We start from the raw sequence: 16,998 nt of genomic DNA, 5'->3' as shown, positions 1-16,998 counted from the left end.
AGCACCAGGAGTCTACAGAGTTCCGTGCAGCTGTGGAAGAGCATACATCGGCACCACAAAACGAAGCATAAACGAAGTTGCAGATTGGGACAAACCGAAAAATCAGCAGACATTCTGCACCAATCTGAAAGATACTACCAGAGACTCACCAGAGAGGCCATCGAAATATTTAAACACCAAAACAATCTTAACAGAAAAGAAGAAATTACGGCACTCAATCCAGATTGGAAGCGCGTTTTGCGGCAAACAGCGTGTGCGCCGAAGCGTTGGAACCCCCACCCATCCCCCACGCATGAGCACACACGGCTGGGCTGCATAAATACGACGGGGAATCCAGCAATTGATTCAGTCTTAGTCGGAAAGCATGGGAGATCACTTCGCCCACTGCCTCATCTGTTGGCATCTGCCTTTGATAATGTCCACCGCAGTTGTGGACGAAACGTGAGGAAGAATTCCTATAGACCACGGCTTCAAAGCCCGGAAAACATTCCTAAATGTAAGATTCAACATGTTTGTTTAACTGAGCAAAATTCCAGAAACCATTCCAACTGACCAAATCCAGCTTGGCGAATGAAGAAAACACTCACCGAATTGACTCTTTGAGTCCAGATAATTATCACACCCCCCCGGCCTACACATTCCATTGACGCAAATATCGAATCCAGATTTGCCGCACTTGGTGCCATCCAGAACTTTGTCTTTAAGAGCGTAATAAGCGGCCGAATGATGCGGCTTACAGTAGAGCCGGCAGTAGTCTTCCACGCGTCCCGGAGACCCTAAAATTGCGGTTTTCACCCATCATGAATTTTCCACTTTTACCCGCTAATTTCTTACCTAATCCATACTTGGGTATCCACTGAACGTCTTGCGTTAAATTGGGCAGACCTTTCGTGATGCCATTATATTGGGCGCACTGGATCTCCCTGAAATTGACATAACAACAAAGAGATTGTTTTTAAACGCATCACAAGGCTTACATCAGTTGCTTTGTTCAATTTTCTAGAGGTTGAATGAATGAGTATTTTTGAAAAAAATGATAGTGCTGATTTTACCTAAAGTCCCTTGCAGTTTCTTCGCAATCGTTTGTGTTGCAGGATTTATATTGAACGCTTTTTCCTGTGCAGTAATTTCCCCCATTTTCAGGAGTCGGTGAGTCGCAGTATCTTACAGATTTTTTTATTCCACCCCCACACGTTCTGCTGCATTCACCCCAGCTGCAATTGAGGAAAATATTTTACATTGTGGACCATTTAAGATGAACTTTGTCAATTTGCAACCGTTTCTCTTTGAACGCGCGTTGCCTGCATTTTCCTTTTTTCTGTTATAGTTTGCACCATAAAAGCCTGAAAAACTACCCTTTTTTTAGGCAAGATATTCGGCAATTAAAGTTCCAATTGCTGCCAACACTCGTCTATACTTTTATAATTTGTTCTTTAATTATGGCAACTTATCTTTGGGTTTTCGTCTGCCACCGTTCTTAACTTTATATCTTCATTAAAAAATGTGTGCACTTAATTTGATACCTACACCATAAAATTGATGATTTCCGAACGTTTAAGGCTTCACATACATTAATGATTTATTAGTATTTCTCTACTGAAAGAACAGTGGGAAACTTACGGTTGCCAATAACCCCAACCGCCATCAATGGGAGTAAACTGTCTTCGATCTTCCGCAATGCATTCTCTTTTGTAACACCAGCTGTAAAAAACGAAGACTTTTCATCAGCTTCTTCACGGGAAATAAAACATCCTATCAGCATCTAACATAGAATAAGTTTACCTGCGATGTCCACACTTAGTCCCTTCAGCCCACGGAGAAAACTGACTGATGCACCCTCCATTCAAATTTTTGCACCACAGATGTACACAGGGAGGCTGAAATAAATTTGGCAAATTAACCCCAACCTTGCCTATAAGAAAGTCATGGAAATGCTCACATCTAGAGCCATCGTGCATCGCGTGTGTCCAGGGCCGAATTCCAGCTCGCATTGTCGGTCCACCTCAAAAGTATCTCCAGGCAACATTTGCGTATAGTTGGCAAGAATCTCATTGTTCGATGGAGGATACAGCAAGCACTTTGATCTTGGGGAGCTGTAAAAGGAAAAACCCATTTAAGTTGCCATAATACAGCAAAAAAAAAACAAATAGAAAATCAGTATCGAGAACAACGAACGCATACCATCTGAGAAATTTCCGGAATTCTCTAATTCCAATCGAAATCCTAAGATGGTGCTAACCTAGATTTTCCTTGTGCGATACAAGGCAGCAATTAGTGAGTTCATAAATTTTATCTGCTCACTGTCAGAAAAATGCCTTTGGTTGCTGAAAAAAGAATAAGGTTGCACTCATTGCTAAAGCGTCGCCGTGCATTTAGAATAATTAGCAGAAATAAATAGCTACGATAATTGCGGCTAACTATTGTCGAGTCAACTGACAATGAATTACACTACAATTTATACGAGCTATTCTGGAAAAAAATAAGTAGATCAATATCAGCTAGAATTTATTGAATCGGCAACTATTATGCAAAAAAACAAGTAGTTCTAAAGTGTAATAAGAACAAAATAGACTGCAACTGCTTAAAAACCGCTCAAAATAGGCACTTTTTACCATCATTTCGTTTTACAGCACTCGAGCAGGTTTATCTAAGCGCCCGTTTAGTCTTTTAAACCGTACATTTTGCGCCCAAAACTTTCACATGCGATTTCCTGCCAATTTCCTCCTACCAACTGTGAAAGACCAGTTCGGTTCGACTCAAAAACCGAATACCTTTCAGCACAATCTTTAAGTTCGAAAGAACCGTGGAGTTCTTTTGCAAAACATTGATCCAACTTTCTCAATTTCACGTTCTTCCAAAGGTGATATAAGCCCACATACAAATGGCAGAAACAAACAACAACAAATAAACATTTTTTTATCTGAAAATAATTGGCGACTTACTCCAAAAAATCAGTAGCGTATTGTCTGGAACAGGGAGACCACATAAAAGGCTTCGAATCATTCTTGGTCGTTCTGCTCATAATATTATTGCTGTGGGGAGTTCGGGAGTTATGATGCGTGCACTTATTGTCGTCATCATGCACCATACTGAAAACAGGCTGCCATATTACAAAAGTGCTGCTAAAGAATCCAAAAAATATACCTCAATGTATGTCCGAATTCGTGTGCGATTGTATAAGATGTGGATAAACCTTTGTCTCTAACGATGGTGCATCCTGAAGGCCTACACATGGAGTCGACTTCAGCGACCCCCAGAGTGGCGCAGGATGTTTGATTTTTGCAAATTGTTCGTCTGGGAAAAAAATGGCATTTTTTGAACCAAAGTTTTTTTTTGATTTTTCACCGACAAACCTTGTTAAAAGAAGAGCTACGTCGTGGGCGTTATTCAAAATAAATCGCTGTTTCCATTCGCAAAAACGACGCAGCATGTCTGGAAGAAATTGCAATTTGCAATTTTTCATTCACAAAAATCAAAAGAGAGAATATTGAAAAATAAATTATTTAGTTGTTCCCAATTTGTCAAGGAACCAATAATTTACGGGAATGAAACTTTGTACAAATTGAAACAGAAGTATTATACATAAACATTAAATTCTCTACAAAGTGGATTAGAAAAAGTAAGTAAAACAAAAAATTCTTATTTTTTAATTAACTTTCAATAGAGTAAGATTTGTTTGGCTAGTTTCTGGCTACAAAGAACTTTAAAAAACTTTAATTTTTATTGTTCAAGTGATAAAACAAATTGAACGCTTTAATTTCAGATTTTTTAACTCATTTTTTTTCAATTAATCACTATTTACTGTACTTTAGTTTTCTAGGCAGTTTTTTTTTCTAAGAATTGCCTCAAACACAAATGCTTCTCGAAGATTTCGAAAACAAATTTGACAATAGTGATCAGAAGAAATCAATCATTTGAATACATTTGTTTGATACCGATGCCAATTCTTCAATTCTTCTTAGAGCGTTTCTTCTTATACCTGTTAATATCATCTATAATTGTTTTTTGATTCAAAATAATTTAAAATTTTTTAAATTAATTGTTTGTTCCCCCTTATTATATCTATACAGGGTGATTTACGGTCGATGACGTACTAGGCGTTTATGCAGAAGATGATGTACAAAAACTTCGATATTTTAAATGAAACACCCTGTATATTGGGTTGGCCACACGCTTTTTTTGGCCTTATATATTATATTTGCTTCATGATTCATCTACATATCTAAAGCGGTTTCCAAAATATTAAATTATAATAAAATATTTTCATCAAAACACAACTCCCTGAAATATCGTATGATAACGCGATCCCGCGCCATGAATTTTTCAAATTTTGGCTCTGGGCTAAGAAAATCCTGTGCTTGAACCTCACGTACACAAAATTTCGTTTAAATCATACAGGGTGTCTTGAAATTAGTGAGCTGCTGCTGACAAATTAAAACGATTCTAAATTTATTTCTTTAATAGGAACACCCTGTATAACACTCAAATTTCTAGGACAATTTCCTTTGAAATGATATATCATGTTCTTCTACCTAAAACATCATTTTTTTTTACTTTTTGCTTTATTTTCGTTTGTAAAATATGCAGCTAAAATGATGCAACCTAACTGCGCTTCGCCCCGTTTATAAAGCAGGAAAATTTGTGGGTTTTTTGGAAAAATGAAACCATCTAGACTCGCATTAAAACGAAGAAAACCACCCAAAAAACCAAATAAAAATTTGTAAAAACACTATTTACCTTGCGAAAGAGAATTTGAAAACTCATGCATCGGGCTACCCAGTATCTCGATATGAACCACACTAACATTAATGGCATTTCCAATGGAAGCTTCCTTGAATAAAAGAGACACCTGGAAAAAAACTGCTATAACAATCACGCTTATCACCAGAAAATTAAATCAGAACAACTTGCTAGCACCTACAAAGCAAACAAATTAATCAAAAGCTGGTTTCAGTGAACTTACGTGAGACATTAATATCAGTATGTACTTGGTGAGTTCCTCATGACTCTTATGGTACTCCAACATGGTGCTATCGGCAACCACCAGCACTTTTATAAAGTACTCATTACTCCGTTTCGTATATCCACTGCTCCAGTCCGTGTTCCTCGACCTTCGCAAATACTCCTGCGGAATATCTTCGTGCAGTTTGGGATCGTATAGGACTTCATCGTCAAAGGAGACGAATCGCTTCCGAATGACGTGATGTCGCTCAACGATCTCGGCGGGAAAATCATCATCAACAATCTTTGAAGAATCTGCAACGAAATTCGGTATGGAAATGATGCACCTGGGTGGCAATTTTGGGATTGCGAAGTGAAACCCGAAGCGAAAAACGGAACCGCAGTGTCATAAACAATTGCAACAAAGTACCAAAGCATGACTACTTGTTCAGGGCAGAAACGGGTACATTCCGTAAGTTGAATCTTAATGACCTGTTAACATGCCAACCCGTATATTTGTGGGCAATTGTTTGAGACGCAGTCAATGCGTTTTAATCGGGCGGTTCCTTTTAGAGGCAACTTCTACACCAATCGGATTTATCGACTGTTGAGCCAGTCGATTTTGATCTCAGTTTATTGAGAGGACAATTACCAAACGGAAAAGGATTTTTTCGATGGAACTGTTAAGATAGCCGACTCCTTAGAAAATTCCAATTTATGCGCAAAAATGTTTGTCCGAAATCTGAACAGATTATAGACGGTTTATTATTTGGCACGATTGTCGTCTCAAAATTTAAACTTCCAACCGACACGAAAAAATTTGCTGAAAATTTCACTCTTTATAGAAGAAAGTTCTTTCTTCAAGTTTTCAAAATTTCATTGTAAACCGACGCCAGATTGATTTTTGCGAAGTTTACAATTATGACCAAAAAATCGACTTTTTCCGCTGAATGTTAGAAACTTGTATCTTCCAAACGGCGCAAAACATCTGCCAGAAAATTTAATGTATTATAGAAGAAACTACAGTTTTCCAAACAGCAAAATTTGATTCTAAACCGATACAATCTCAAATTTATGCAAATTTTCAAAATCTACCCTGAACCCCGTTCCTCTACCATGTTTCGCATATGCGATACGTTTGTCGTACCAATAGCGCACGTTCCAAACGGGACCAAGAAGTTGCCTACAAAATTTCACACGATTTAGAATAAAGTCAGTCTCCGAATTGTGAAAATTCTATTCTCAAACAAACTCAGGTTTATTTTTGGTCAATTTTCAAAATCTGACTAGATTATAGACGATTTTCCAATTCGACAGATTTCCCGTTTCAAAATTCCAACGTCCAAACGGTACAAAGTAGCTGCTCGAAAATTTTACACGTTATAGAAAACTCTTCAGTATTTACATCTTCAAAATGTTTTTTTATAAACCGACGCCAGATTGAATTTTCGCAATTATGGCCAGAAAATATTTTTTTCCATATGGCACGCTTAATGACTGATGATGACTTAATGATTTTTTACTTCGAAATGGTTCCCAAGACCTTTTCGGAAATTTTACAGATTATAGAAGCAACCTCTCTTCAAATCCCTGAAACTCCATTCGAAACCAACATCAGCTCGAATTTCTTGAAAATTTCGCAAATTCCCGCAAATTTTTCGCAAATTTTTTTGCGCATAAATAACTTCCAAACGGGACCCAGCCGTTATCTGCAAATTTTTGTGCAATATAGAAGAGAGATGAGTCTCTGAATTCTGGGAATTTCATTGTAAAATAACGCCAGGTGGATTTTTGGCAAATTTTCAAAATCTGATTATAACGACTTACCATTTGGACACATTTGTTCTTTAAAAAGTCTAACATGTAAACTGGACCAAGCAGTTGCTTGAAATTTTTACCTTTTTAATTTTTTTTTAAGTTATAGAAGACTCACTATTTTTCGCCTCTAAACTTCTATCTAAAACTACACCAGATTGATTTGTTGGCAAACTTTCAAATTCTGGCCAGAAAATCGATTTTTTCCATTGGTCATGTTTGATAACTAAACATTCCAACTTCCGAACGAGACCAAACAGTGCTTTGAAAATATCGTAGATTATAGAAAAATCATCAGGATTTACACTGGAAAACATTCAGTTTTAATCAACGCCAGCTAAAAGTATTGCAAATTTTCAAAATTTACCCTGAAAATTTAATTTTTTCATTTACGAAATGTTTATTGTCTCAAAAGCCTAACTTCCAAACAAGATCAAGTAGCTGCTTGAAAGTTTTACAAGTTATAGAAAACTCTTCAGCCTTTGTATCTTCAGAATGTTCTTTATAAGCCGACACAAGATTGAATTTTGCACATTTTACAATTCCGGCCAGAAAATCGATTTTCCTCAATTGGAAAGGTTTGACGTCTGAAAATTCTAACTCCCAAACAAAACCCAAAAAATTTATTTTTATTTTAAATTTTCAAAAATCTGAGCAGATTATACAGCGTTTATCATTCCCAAAGAGAATAAGCAGCGGCTAGAAAAATGTATAAGTAATAGAAGAAACTGGAGTATTTAAGTGAATTCGAATTTTGACCAATTTTCAAAATCCACTCTTTTCTCGTTTTTCGTTTCTCATTTCCGACACGTTTATCGCCTTAAAACTGAACGTTCCAAACAGTACCAAGCAGCTGTGTGTACATTTCACAAGATGTAGAAGGAAGTTCAAGCTTCTAATTTTGAAAATATGGTTCTTAACTGTATATAAATGTAATTGCAAAAATGATGCAAAAAACTGCTTTTTTCTTGACCGTTCAGAGAAAGAAATTGGCTTTGTTTTGTATACTTCAAAGCTGCTTTAATTGAGCCAAAAAATTGTAAATTTAATAATTTGTTGAAAATTTTGCTATGAAGCGAAGAAACTATGCCATGAAGTAACGAAAATAAAACACATTTCTTTCTCTGAAAACCGACGTAAAAAACAGGTTGCTACCTCCTACTGTTTCTAAGAAATTAATTTTCCGAATACCCTCTGCGCGGGTTACTTTCCTCGAGAAAATTAAAATTTCTACCACGAAAAAAAAAAAACTGATTGGAAATGTAATGCAGAATTCAGAAATTATGGAGAAAATGTTGATGTGCCATTTAAGATTGCAAAGTTAAAAACTACTTTTATTGTTTGCCCCACTGTTTAGACTCAATGAAGATACGTCGTAGGTATTGATGAGGCCCTGTATATGTCAGCTCATAATGTGATTCAAATAGTGCGCAATTTTTAGTAAATTATTTATCGATCTTGTCGGCAACTGAAATAAACGACCTCTAATGAACAAGGTGCACACTTTTTGTCATTTAAATACATATTCCTTGTACTGTTTAAAAGCTCAATCTAATAAGGAAAAACCGTAAAATCCGGCGTTTCTTCACAGAGATGTGGCTTAAGCATCACCACTGTTAATGAGATCAGGCATTTATTTAATAGACCCCATAAAAACGCAAAAATAGGTCAATGGGCAGGTAAATTGTAGCTCCGATCCGATGTGATTGTGACTCCGATCTCCGATCTCTTCTGCTCAATAAAACAAATGTAAACAAGACTAATAAGACTTTATAGCAATTTAACAACTACAAATAGGCAATCTAGAATTCCAATTTAGTCGGCCGGTGGAAACTTATGATGGTGAATCTTGTGCGAGCCGAACGAATTTATTATACCAGGTGTTCAGCCTGCGGCGGCCAGATAACAAGCGAGACTATTTCCTAAATGCCATTGTACGGTTTCTTTAATTCCCGCACTTTTTTTCTCAACTAGCGCGACCTTTACGAGTTACTCACCTGTTCACCTTGTGTCCTCAAACAGGTACGGATCAAATTATTTAATCCAAATTACATCTTAAACGAATCAGTCAAATCAAACAAAAATTGCCGATTTATTCAACGGGCGGATGAAAATTGCTTTCGGGTAGTAACATCCAAGCAAACACTCTTGCTCTCAAATCGCTTTGCTTCCTGATAAAACTATGAAAAACCGCGCTTCTTTTCATTTTTTCGCATTTCTGGCATTGGCGCAAGAGGAAAATCTAAGTTTGAAACTGCAAATCAAATTGTTCAAAATATTTTAGAAGCAAAAAACTGTATCAGCAGATGCCGACAAACAGCAATAATTTCACGCATTGAATGAACAGAAGAAACAAACGTTTGATACGGCACTGTTGCCTGCATATAATACACACATTAAACAGAGACATGTTGTGAAAGATTGTTAATTATTGTGAATTCATCTGTCACCGAAATTTTGTGAAATAAACCAATGAAATTATCGATGAATGTATCGAACGGATTAATTGAGTAGAAACGGCAGCGGACATGTGGGGCCACATTTTTAAACAGGCGTGTCAGTTGCATTATTTAAACATTTTATTTATAATGTTAATTGATTTTTTAAGAGCTTTGTTGGATTTTTATCCAATTAAATTCTAAAAGATACTTATGGTAAGCCCTCAGATATCCAGATATCTGTAAATCAACCAGGGTAGTTCTGAATATTCCAAAAAGCTGCAGAGAAAAGCCGACAAAATGTGTATCAATTTCATATGCAATCAATCGTTTTTTAACTTCATTTTTTAAATAATAGTTTAGTTTTTACTTGCTTTATTACATCTGTTTTTAAAGCTCATGATTAAATGCACTATTTATTAGTTAAAATTGCATTCTATACTGTACGAAGAATTACTTCACTAGAGGTGCGGTGAACCTTAAACTTCAAATATCTCGAGAATCAATGCTTCTAGAGACTTTCTTCAAGAGGACGTTTCTTCACAAAACGGGTAAGCAATCGCAAATCTACTTGTAAATGATTGTTATACTGGGCGATAAAAAAATATGCCAGTTTAAGTAGGATTCGCATATCTGTGGCAGCGCCCTGTTCAATGTGCGTAGAAAATGTTGATGTGGCGAAATGTTGCGCCCTCAAAACTTCCCTGACACGAGATTTTGCGCAAACAGTAGAATTACAAAAAAATATTTTTTTTTGTTGTCTGTTGTCCCCTATTGGCTGAGATAAATCAGAACCATCATGTTTCCACCTCAGGAATCTGAGGCAGGATTTCGTACAGACATTTTACAGACACGCTGTATAAGCAATTTTTTTATCCCAAGCACAGAAACTTGTAAAAAGTTTTGGGGATTCCAWAATTGATTGATTTTTTAAATAAAGCTACTTTTTCGGTATTTTGTCCAGACTGACAAAAAAAAATGTGGTCAAAAATGTATCCGATTCAGACCTTTGGAATTTKGTCGAATTTAAATTTMTTTTYTTTTAAAAAAAGGTTCTCATAAAAAGAACTGCTCWGGTTAAATRCCCAATATCGTCTGAAGGATCCTATTCCGATTTTAAAATTCCCTCCGAAACAGTTTTGCCAAAAATACCACAAAACTAGATTTAAAAAWTCCTAGACACGCMACTGAATTGAGGATGTCAATCGTGATCGAAAAATGTCCAGGAATTMATGTCGAGACGAAATCTGAAGAGAACTTTCAGACAGTGTCGAYCCAAAAAACCCGACACAACTCGCACATTATTTGGACTCGAATGTGTTTGTTGTGGTTTCAATGCAACAAAACTTCCTMAACAYTTTGATTAGCATTTTATTGTGCTTCCACCAGCGTCGTGTCTAAAAGGATTGTCACATCTTCGAAATTCAYTRGATTCGAATRGATTATTTGTGAAAAAAGCGACTCATCCTTAATAATGCACGACTAAATCCTCAATATTGTATACCTACTATAAAAACAGCATTATTTCTCAGCTCAAGAAACCGACCCTTACATTAATATTTTCATTCTGCCATCTCGTAGGAGGCACAATACGAAGCAAACATCCATAAACGAAGATGTTTCTAAACCAGAAATTTATGAGGTAAAATTGTAGGGCAAATCTCTAGCTAACCATGAAAATAACAATCGAGGTTTTATCGACTAGCTGAAGCATCTCTTCGCTTGAACCCAAACCGATTATGCCTTCCATCATTTTCACTGATAGTCGATTTTACTGAAGGCATCAGACACAGAATTTTCCCATAAATTTTCTTGCCATAATAAACGTTTTCCGTTCGCATGTTCCTTCTGAGAATAAACAGCCGTTTCTGGGTCATGAAAACAGCACATCTCATTTACTCAATGGCCGAGCCTAGCAATTAAAAAACTCATAAAAATTGACGGTGAATTGATAACTTATGCATTCAAGAGCTACATAATCACGCATTGATCATCCAGGTGTGTTAATGTTGAATGCAAATAAAAACTGACTACCTAAACAATGGCTGGAAATAAGGGTGTTAATCTGTAAAGGAAAATGTCAACACCTTATTGGGACTTGCTCAATCTCAAATTTTCAATCAGTATATCAATGGTAATTTGAAATAATTTAATTTGGTTGCTTAAAGTACATTATGAAGACATATTCATTACCTACACTAACTAAATACAGGTGTTCAACTAATACATGTGGGCAGATGAGTGTGATAATCCATTCAATGTATTATCATACAACAGAATTTATGAACATGCAAGTAGGAAAATTGGCTTGTGCAAGAACGCCATTTGGTGGACTGGAGAAAGGAGATTTCATTTCTACTAAGACGAACCATGAAGGTTTCATGCTAATTCGGTTAGATTTAAATAAATGCATTGCAATACACCATTTTTCCGTTTAATTTATCAACATCAACTGAGAAATCGAGGGATATTTCAAATTTCCGTCTAAGGTTTTTTTATTGTCTTCTTCTAGTTCTAGAAAATGCTACTTTCGAGTTTTTTGTTTCGCTTCTTTTTCCTTTGAGTTTTCCTACTGCGAAACGGTTTCTAAAAAAATGCAACCAGCAACTGTTTTACAGTTGGTGACTGTTCAAACTCTATTCAACTGAATACATTCTTCCAATTTTGTGCATTGTCGTCTTTTGATTTTCTATGTTCACATTACTGTCTGCTTCTTGTCGTTTATTTTCCTGTTTACTCTATAGATTTGTCTACTGCGTTAGATTATTGGCTTTTTTCACAAATTTCAATATTTCAATTGAATTTTTCTCTATGTAACTATACTATAACTATATGAGCAGTATTTTCTAATTTTTCACTTTCGGACTTTCCATATTTTCTTGCAGTTTTTTTAAATACTTGTGTCCGTAGATGTTTCGGTAATTCATGTTTTCATTTCTATAATTATTTTCAGCTTATTTCCCGTTTTTATTTATCTCAGTGCCTCTCTTGACTGTTGGCCCAATTATCATTCTAGTTTCAATTGCATTCTCTCTTCCAAAGCGTAGTCTTTTCTATAAACCTCGTTTGCACTTTTTACTTCTCTTGTATGTCTCTGCTTAACAGGTGTATTTGCAGTCACCTTTACACACTGATTACACACGTAAAATAGGCATTCAATAGCATAATAAAATTGAAAAATTGCATTAAGAGAATTGTTGACAAACAACACAATTAACACACTTGAAGACATGTTTTAGTCGTAGCACAACCAGGCAAAGTCGCTTTCTACAATTAGTTGCATGGTAAAACTGTGACAAATATATTTTTCTTTTGGTTCGCATAATCTTTGAATAGATTGAGATTTGTTATTGTCAATGATTAAAATAGTAAAAAACAACAAACAGTTGCAAAAAAGTTAAATAAAATTGTATCAGACGCATATACTATTATGACTAAAAGCTGGAAGGAAGAATAAAAAATAACTAACAAACAAGTATGGGAAATGGACAAAATCGTGCTTCAATCTGCAATTGAAAACAGCGAAAAAATAATGACAAAAAAACGGTTTTAGTGTATCAATTCAATAAATATTTCATACATTTTAAAATAAATCCTGGTGCAAAAATCCTCCAAACTCTCGAAAAAATAAAGCTAAATATATTGTCATAATATATAACATTATTACTAAAAGCTGGAAGGGAGAATGAAAAATAACCAACAAACAAGTATAGAAAATTACCAAAAAACATTGCAGGTATGGGAAATGGATGAAATCATGCATACATATGCAACAGCAATAGTGTAAAAAAATTAATGAAAAAACGTTATTAACGCCTCATTTAAATAATGATTTGATACATTTTAGCCTGGTGCAAAATTGCTCCAAACCTTGATGATTGATGCTCTTGAAACATACAGGGAGTTTCAAAAAATTCCAGCTAACGACAGTGAGCTTAAATTTGCTTTTGATAATATTGAAATTGATGTCTGCTTAAAATTCCGGATATTTCAAATTAAAATTCCGGATATTTCAAATTAATTAATTGAATTAAAGGTAAAACTGGGATGGTACCCAATCTTCAACACCATGCCAATCAATCTATTCTTGAGTGAAATGCCACTCAAAAGCTCGCACCATCCTGACGGTTTCATGCAATTTTTTCCATTGGAAAAACGTGTGTCTATCGATACTAATCGCATTACAACGTGAAGTACCTTGACTGGTCGGAATGGAGCCGAAGAACCTGACTAGACTGCACGGCGCTCGAACCAAGTTTAAAGTTCATTTTGAATGAAGAGGTTTGTACCAGTGGTACTCATGTGTAACTGTGCTTGTGGCATTGGCAAATTATTTTACTTTTGTCTGAATTTTTCATTAATTTCATGATTTTTCACCTTTAGTGTGAAGCTTTGGGCAATTTATTAGGGTTGGCTAAAAGCACAGTAGCAATTGCCTTCTAAATTCATCATCAACCAAATTTGAACCATTTCGAAGTTATCAATAGTACAAATCAAAGTACCTACTTCGCTTCAAAAACTGGCCAACTAGATTGAAGTTTTATAGTTGACCACTGGTGAAACTCGCTGTATATAAAACCGGCTGCATGGAATGCATTGATTTGATCACGGATTATTGGAAAGCCAAGAACGCCTTCTTCTAGCCATTGTCGATTATCCTCCAGCCATTAAATTTGATTTCTAGCATGCCAACTTACCATTTTCAGTCTTAACTTGCGCTTCAAGCGATCCTTCGAATGCCAGTATGTCGTTGCTATCTTCCAAAGCGTGCGGCAGAATCTTGATTCTATGTAGAATGGTACCCAAAGTTCCGCTGGTGAAATTCTCCGCGGGTTCGATGTAATAGTTGGCCGTAGAGGATCTGATGTAACCAGTCTGAAATAATTAAACAAAAGAAGAAAAAAAAAACGCTGTTAATATCTGCCTTTTGTAATTAAGCTGCATACTTTAACAGGTAGTTTCAACGTGTAACATTGGCCAATACAAGTTTCGATCTGATAACATTTTTGCTTTCTATCTGCAGGCTAAGCCTTCCTTTTTACTCTTCCTCGAAATAAAGTAGCCTTGCTTTGAGAATACATGGTAAGTTTGTAGATTTTTTTTATTGATTCAGAGTTCCTGCTTTGATTCATATCTCTTTGCCACGAAAACAATATATTAGCAAATAAATCGGCTGTTTGCCCAAAGCAGGGCAGGATTTTGGTTGCATGTTGCCAGCCTGCATATATTGGAAGAGTTTGGTTGCAATTTATCATTCCCCCAGGGCAGGCACATGCATGTCCAGATAAATACCCGGGCAATTATTTGCAATACTGATTTGATCCTGGAAGTGTTTTAAAGTTTTGCAGGTTTCACCTTTTATTCAAGCCCCAACATTTCTTGTCCTTAATTTTATTGATTTTCCAAAAATAAGCATTGAAACTCCAAACTCAATTGGAAAATCCCAGAGATTTTTAAATGTTCCAAAAAAATGAAAAGTTTAGAGTTCTTCAAACCGCAAACTCTTGTCGACAATTTCGTCCGCTGGAAAAATCCCAGAAGATTTTAGTTGTTTTTTAGTCGGCAAGAAACGCAGCACTATAATTGAGCTATTGACATGCTCATCAGAAATTAACTTCTCTTTCTTCAGATGAGCTTGCGACGTAGGAAAAAAATAGCAAAATCGTTAAATCTTCAATCACGAATATCATAACTTCGATCTTGATAACCTTTTATCTGATGGCAATTTACAACGCCGCTTAAACCAGTATGATAACTCAATTATGTCTATTGATTAGTTCAGGTTTTTTCCTCGTCCCGATCGTATCTTGATTGTTGTAGGAAATCGACATTTTTATTTTGAAAATGGTTTTCGTTTGTTAATTGCTAAAGTTAATGCATCCTATCAATCCCTGTCGCAGATTTATTAATTAAGTCCACTTTCATCGGTGGAAATAAAAGAAAATACGGACAAAAGAAGTGAAAGAGTTACGAATAAAGATAATTTTATCGTAAATTATACAGGGTAAAGAAGGGAGAAATGGATAGGTAAAAAGTCCACTGAGGGCAGGAACTCCATTCGTATTTCTCAATGAGTGTTAAATTATTCTCTTTCTTGCACAGGATTTTTATCCATTTACGTTCTTTCTTCAATTAATAGAGTAGAAAAATCGTTGCCTTTTGATTTTGTCCTCATTAATCTACTTTTTACTTCTATGGTTTTTGAGCTCAAAGCATTTGAATGTATGATGTGACAATAAAGAGAATTTAGTCGATGCAAGTTTTAATGGCTCAATAACCGCTTAAAATGGATCAAAATGGATTGGAAGTTTAGGACTTCAAGAACATCACCGATTTTGCAGCCACAAGAACCGTGTTTCGTTCTGTTCCAAGGCTCGGCCCATTTTCGACATAAATTTGTTGACTTCATTGAAAAATTTAGTAATTTTGCAAACACTTGATGCGGAATTTGTGAGATTGCAGAGAGAAACAACTAGTTAAGGTAAAATATTGCTTTTGCCAAGAAGAAGCATCATTTCCATCATTGTTCTATATTTTATTATTTAAAAATTTCTTTTTAAGGTTTCTGTTAATATTCCTGCACGAAAATATATAAATGTTAAATATAATTAAAGTACATTTTGGAAAATTATGGAAAATATAAAAAATACAAACAACACGTCAATTGCAAGAAATCGACTATATTTAAATAACTATGTATGTGCGTGCACAGCTCCAAAATTTAAAAGTGTTTTTCATACAAAAACGGCCCCAGAAAGAGTGAAAAAATATAAATAAACTGTTGTCTTTTTAGGTGTAAAAATTACCGTTGCTTTATGTAAGCTCTACCATCAACTTTGAACTTTTGAGCTAATTTGGAAACCTGGTAGTTTCCACATTGTACAGAAATTTAACGCATATCCTAAATCCAAAAGTTTGGGAATCTTTTGACCGTACCTTATTCATATCATGAAAACTTGAAAATCACTAATCCAACGCTCAGTAAACTCAAATATTAAGTTATATTAAGTTAAGTTATTAAGTTAGTAATTGACGAAGCACAGAGAATGACAAAATAAACAGAGCTGTTCGCACAGCCTTTTTACCCGAAACTTTTGTCGTAAATAAAAAAAGTCGTAAAAAATAAATATTCTCGAATGACTCTGGATGAACAGACGTTTAAACACTATTCAAAAGACATGAAAGTATAACAGAGCCATAAGAAAGCGTAAGAAAACATGACAGAATTTCAACATCCGGAAGAATATGTTTATTTCAGTTTTTCATTATTTTATTACTTGAATTTTGGGCAAGAATAGAGCTATGAGTCGATTAAAAAACCATTCAAATCTGATCATCGACTGAGAAAATATTCACAGTGCAATTTAAACGATGCGATAAATTTGCAAATTTTTCGTAATCGCTGGGAGTAAAATCTGGATAGCCGGATGACCGTCTAGTGCATGGAAACCTGGCTTTGAACAGATTTCAAAGGAAATTGTCTGAAATTTCCAACTAAGTGCTACGCGTGTTTGACGAATAAATAAATTTCCGATAACTATCCAGATCCAGGTCTACTCTAAAATTAGAACCAGACCAGTATGTTGATCTTGTGTGAATCACTACGAAACATGGACGAGGTTAATGATATATGAGCGTTTACCATTGAAATGTTCCAAACACAGCTGGACTTATCGGGAATTATTCGGCTTTAGGCAGGTTTATAGGTCAGATAAAGTAAGCAGAATTTCCCGTTAAAAGCCCAGCATTAACATGGATGTGGATGCGTATTTTTTCCAACTTCACTGGCACACTGATTATTCGC

At 35.4% G+C, this 16,998-nt stretch overlaps 1 protein-coding gene across 4 annotated transcripts in view; it reads right to left on the bottom strand.

The window, feature by feature from the left end:
* The window catches only part of LOC109544078 (A disintegrin and metalloproteinase with thrombospondin motifs 9), a 107,208-nt gene that overhangs the window by 17,473 nt on the left and 72,737 nt on the right, over nucleotides 1–16,998 (bottom strand). For all 4 annotated transcript variants that reach the window (XM_019914109.2, XM_048665730.1, XM_019914110.2 and 1 more), the window contains exons 6-17: nucleotides 13,892–14,069; nucleotides 4,964–5,256; nucleotides 4,738–4,849; nucleotides 3,354–3,432; nucleotides 3,145–3,294; nucleotides 2,943–3,089; nucleotides 1,940–2,093; nucleotides 1,783–1,877; nucleotides 1,621–1,701; nucleotides 1,053–1,214; nucleotides 835–923; nucleotides 588–776 (exon numbers count right to left, since the gene is read on the bottom strand). In XM_019914109.2, coding sequence (XP_019769668.2) covers nucleotides 588–776; nucleotides 835–923; nucleotides 1,053–1,214; nucleotides 1,621–1,701; nucleotides 1,783–1,877; nucleotides 1,940–2,093; nucleotides 2,943–3,089; nucleotides 3,145–3,294; nucleotides 3,354–3,432; nucleotides 4,738–4,849; nucleotides 4,964–5,256; nucleotides 13,892–14,069 — 1,729 coding nt within the window. The remainder of the gene's footprint in view (nucleotides 1–587; nucleotides 777–834; nucleotides 924–1,052; nucleotides 1,215–1,620; nucleotides 1,702–1,782; nucleotides 1,878–1,939; nucleotides 2,094–2,942; nucleotides 3,090–3,144; nucleotides 3,295–3,353; nucleotides 3,433–4,737; nucleotides 4,850–4,963; nucleotides 5,257–13,891; nucleotides 14,070–16,998) is intronic.

The sequence above is a fragment of the Dendroctonus ponderosae genome, unplaced genomic scaffold (genome assembly GCF_020466585.1).
Source record: "Dendroctonus ponderosae isolate FM_Combo_2020 unplaced genomic scaffold, Dpon_F_20191213v2 Dpon_F_20191213_4, whole genome shotgun sequence".
Taxonomy (NCBI): domain Eukaryota; kingdom Metazoa; phylum Arthropoda; class Insecta; order Coleoptera; family Curculionidae; genus Dendroctonus; species Dendroctonus ponderosae.
The sequence above is the reverse complement of the archived record's forward strand: the minus strand, read 5'-3'. Positions and strand labels throughout refer to the sequence as shown.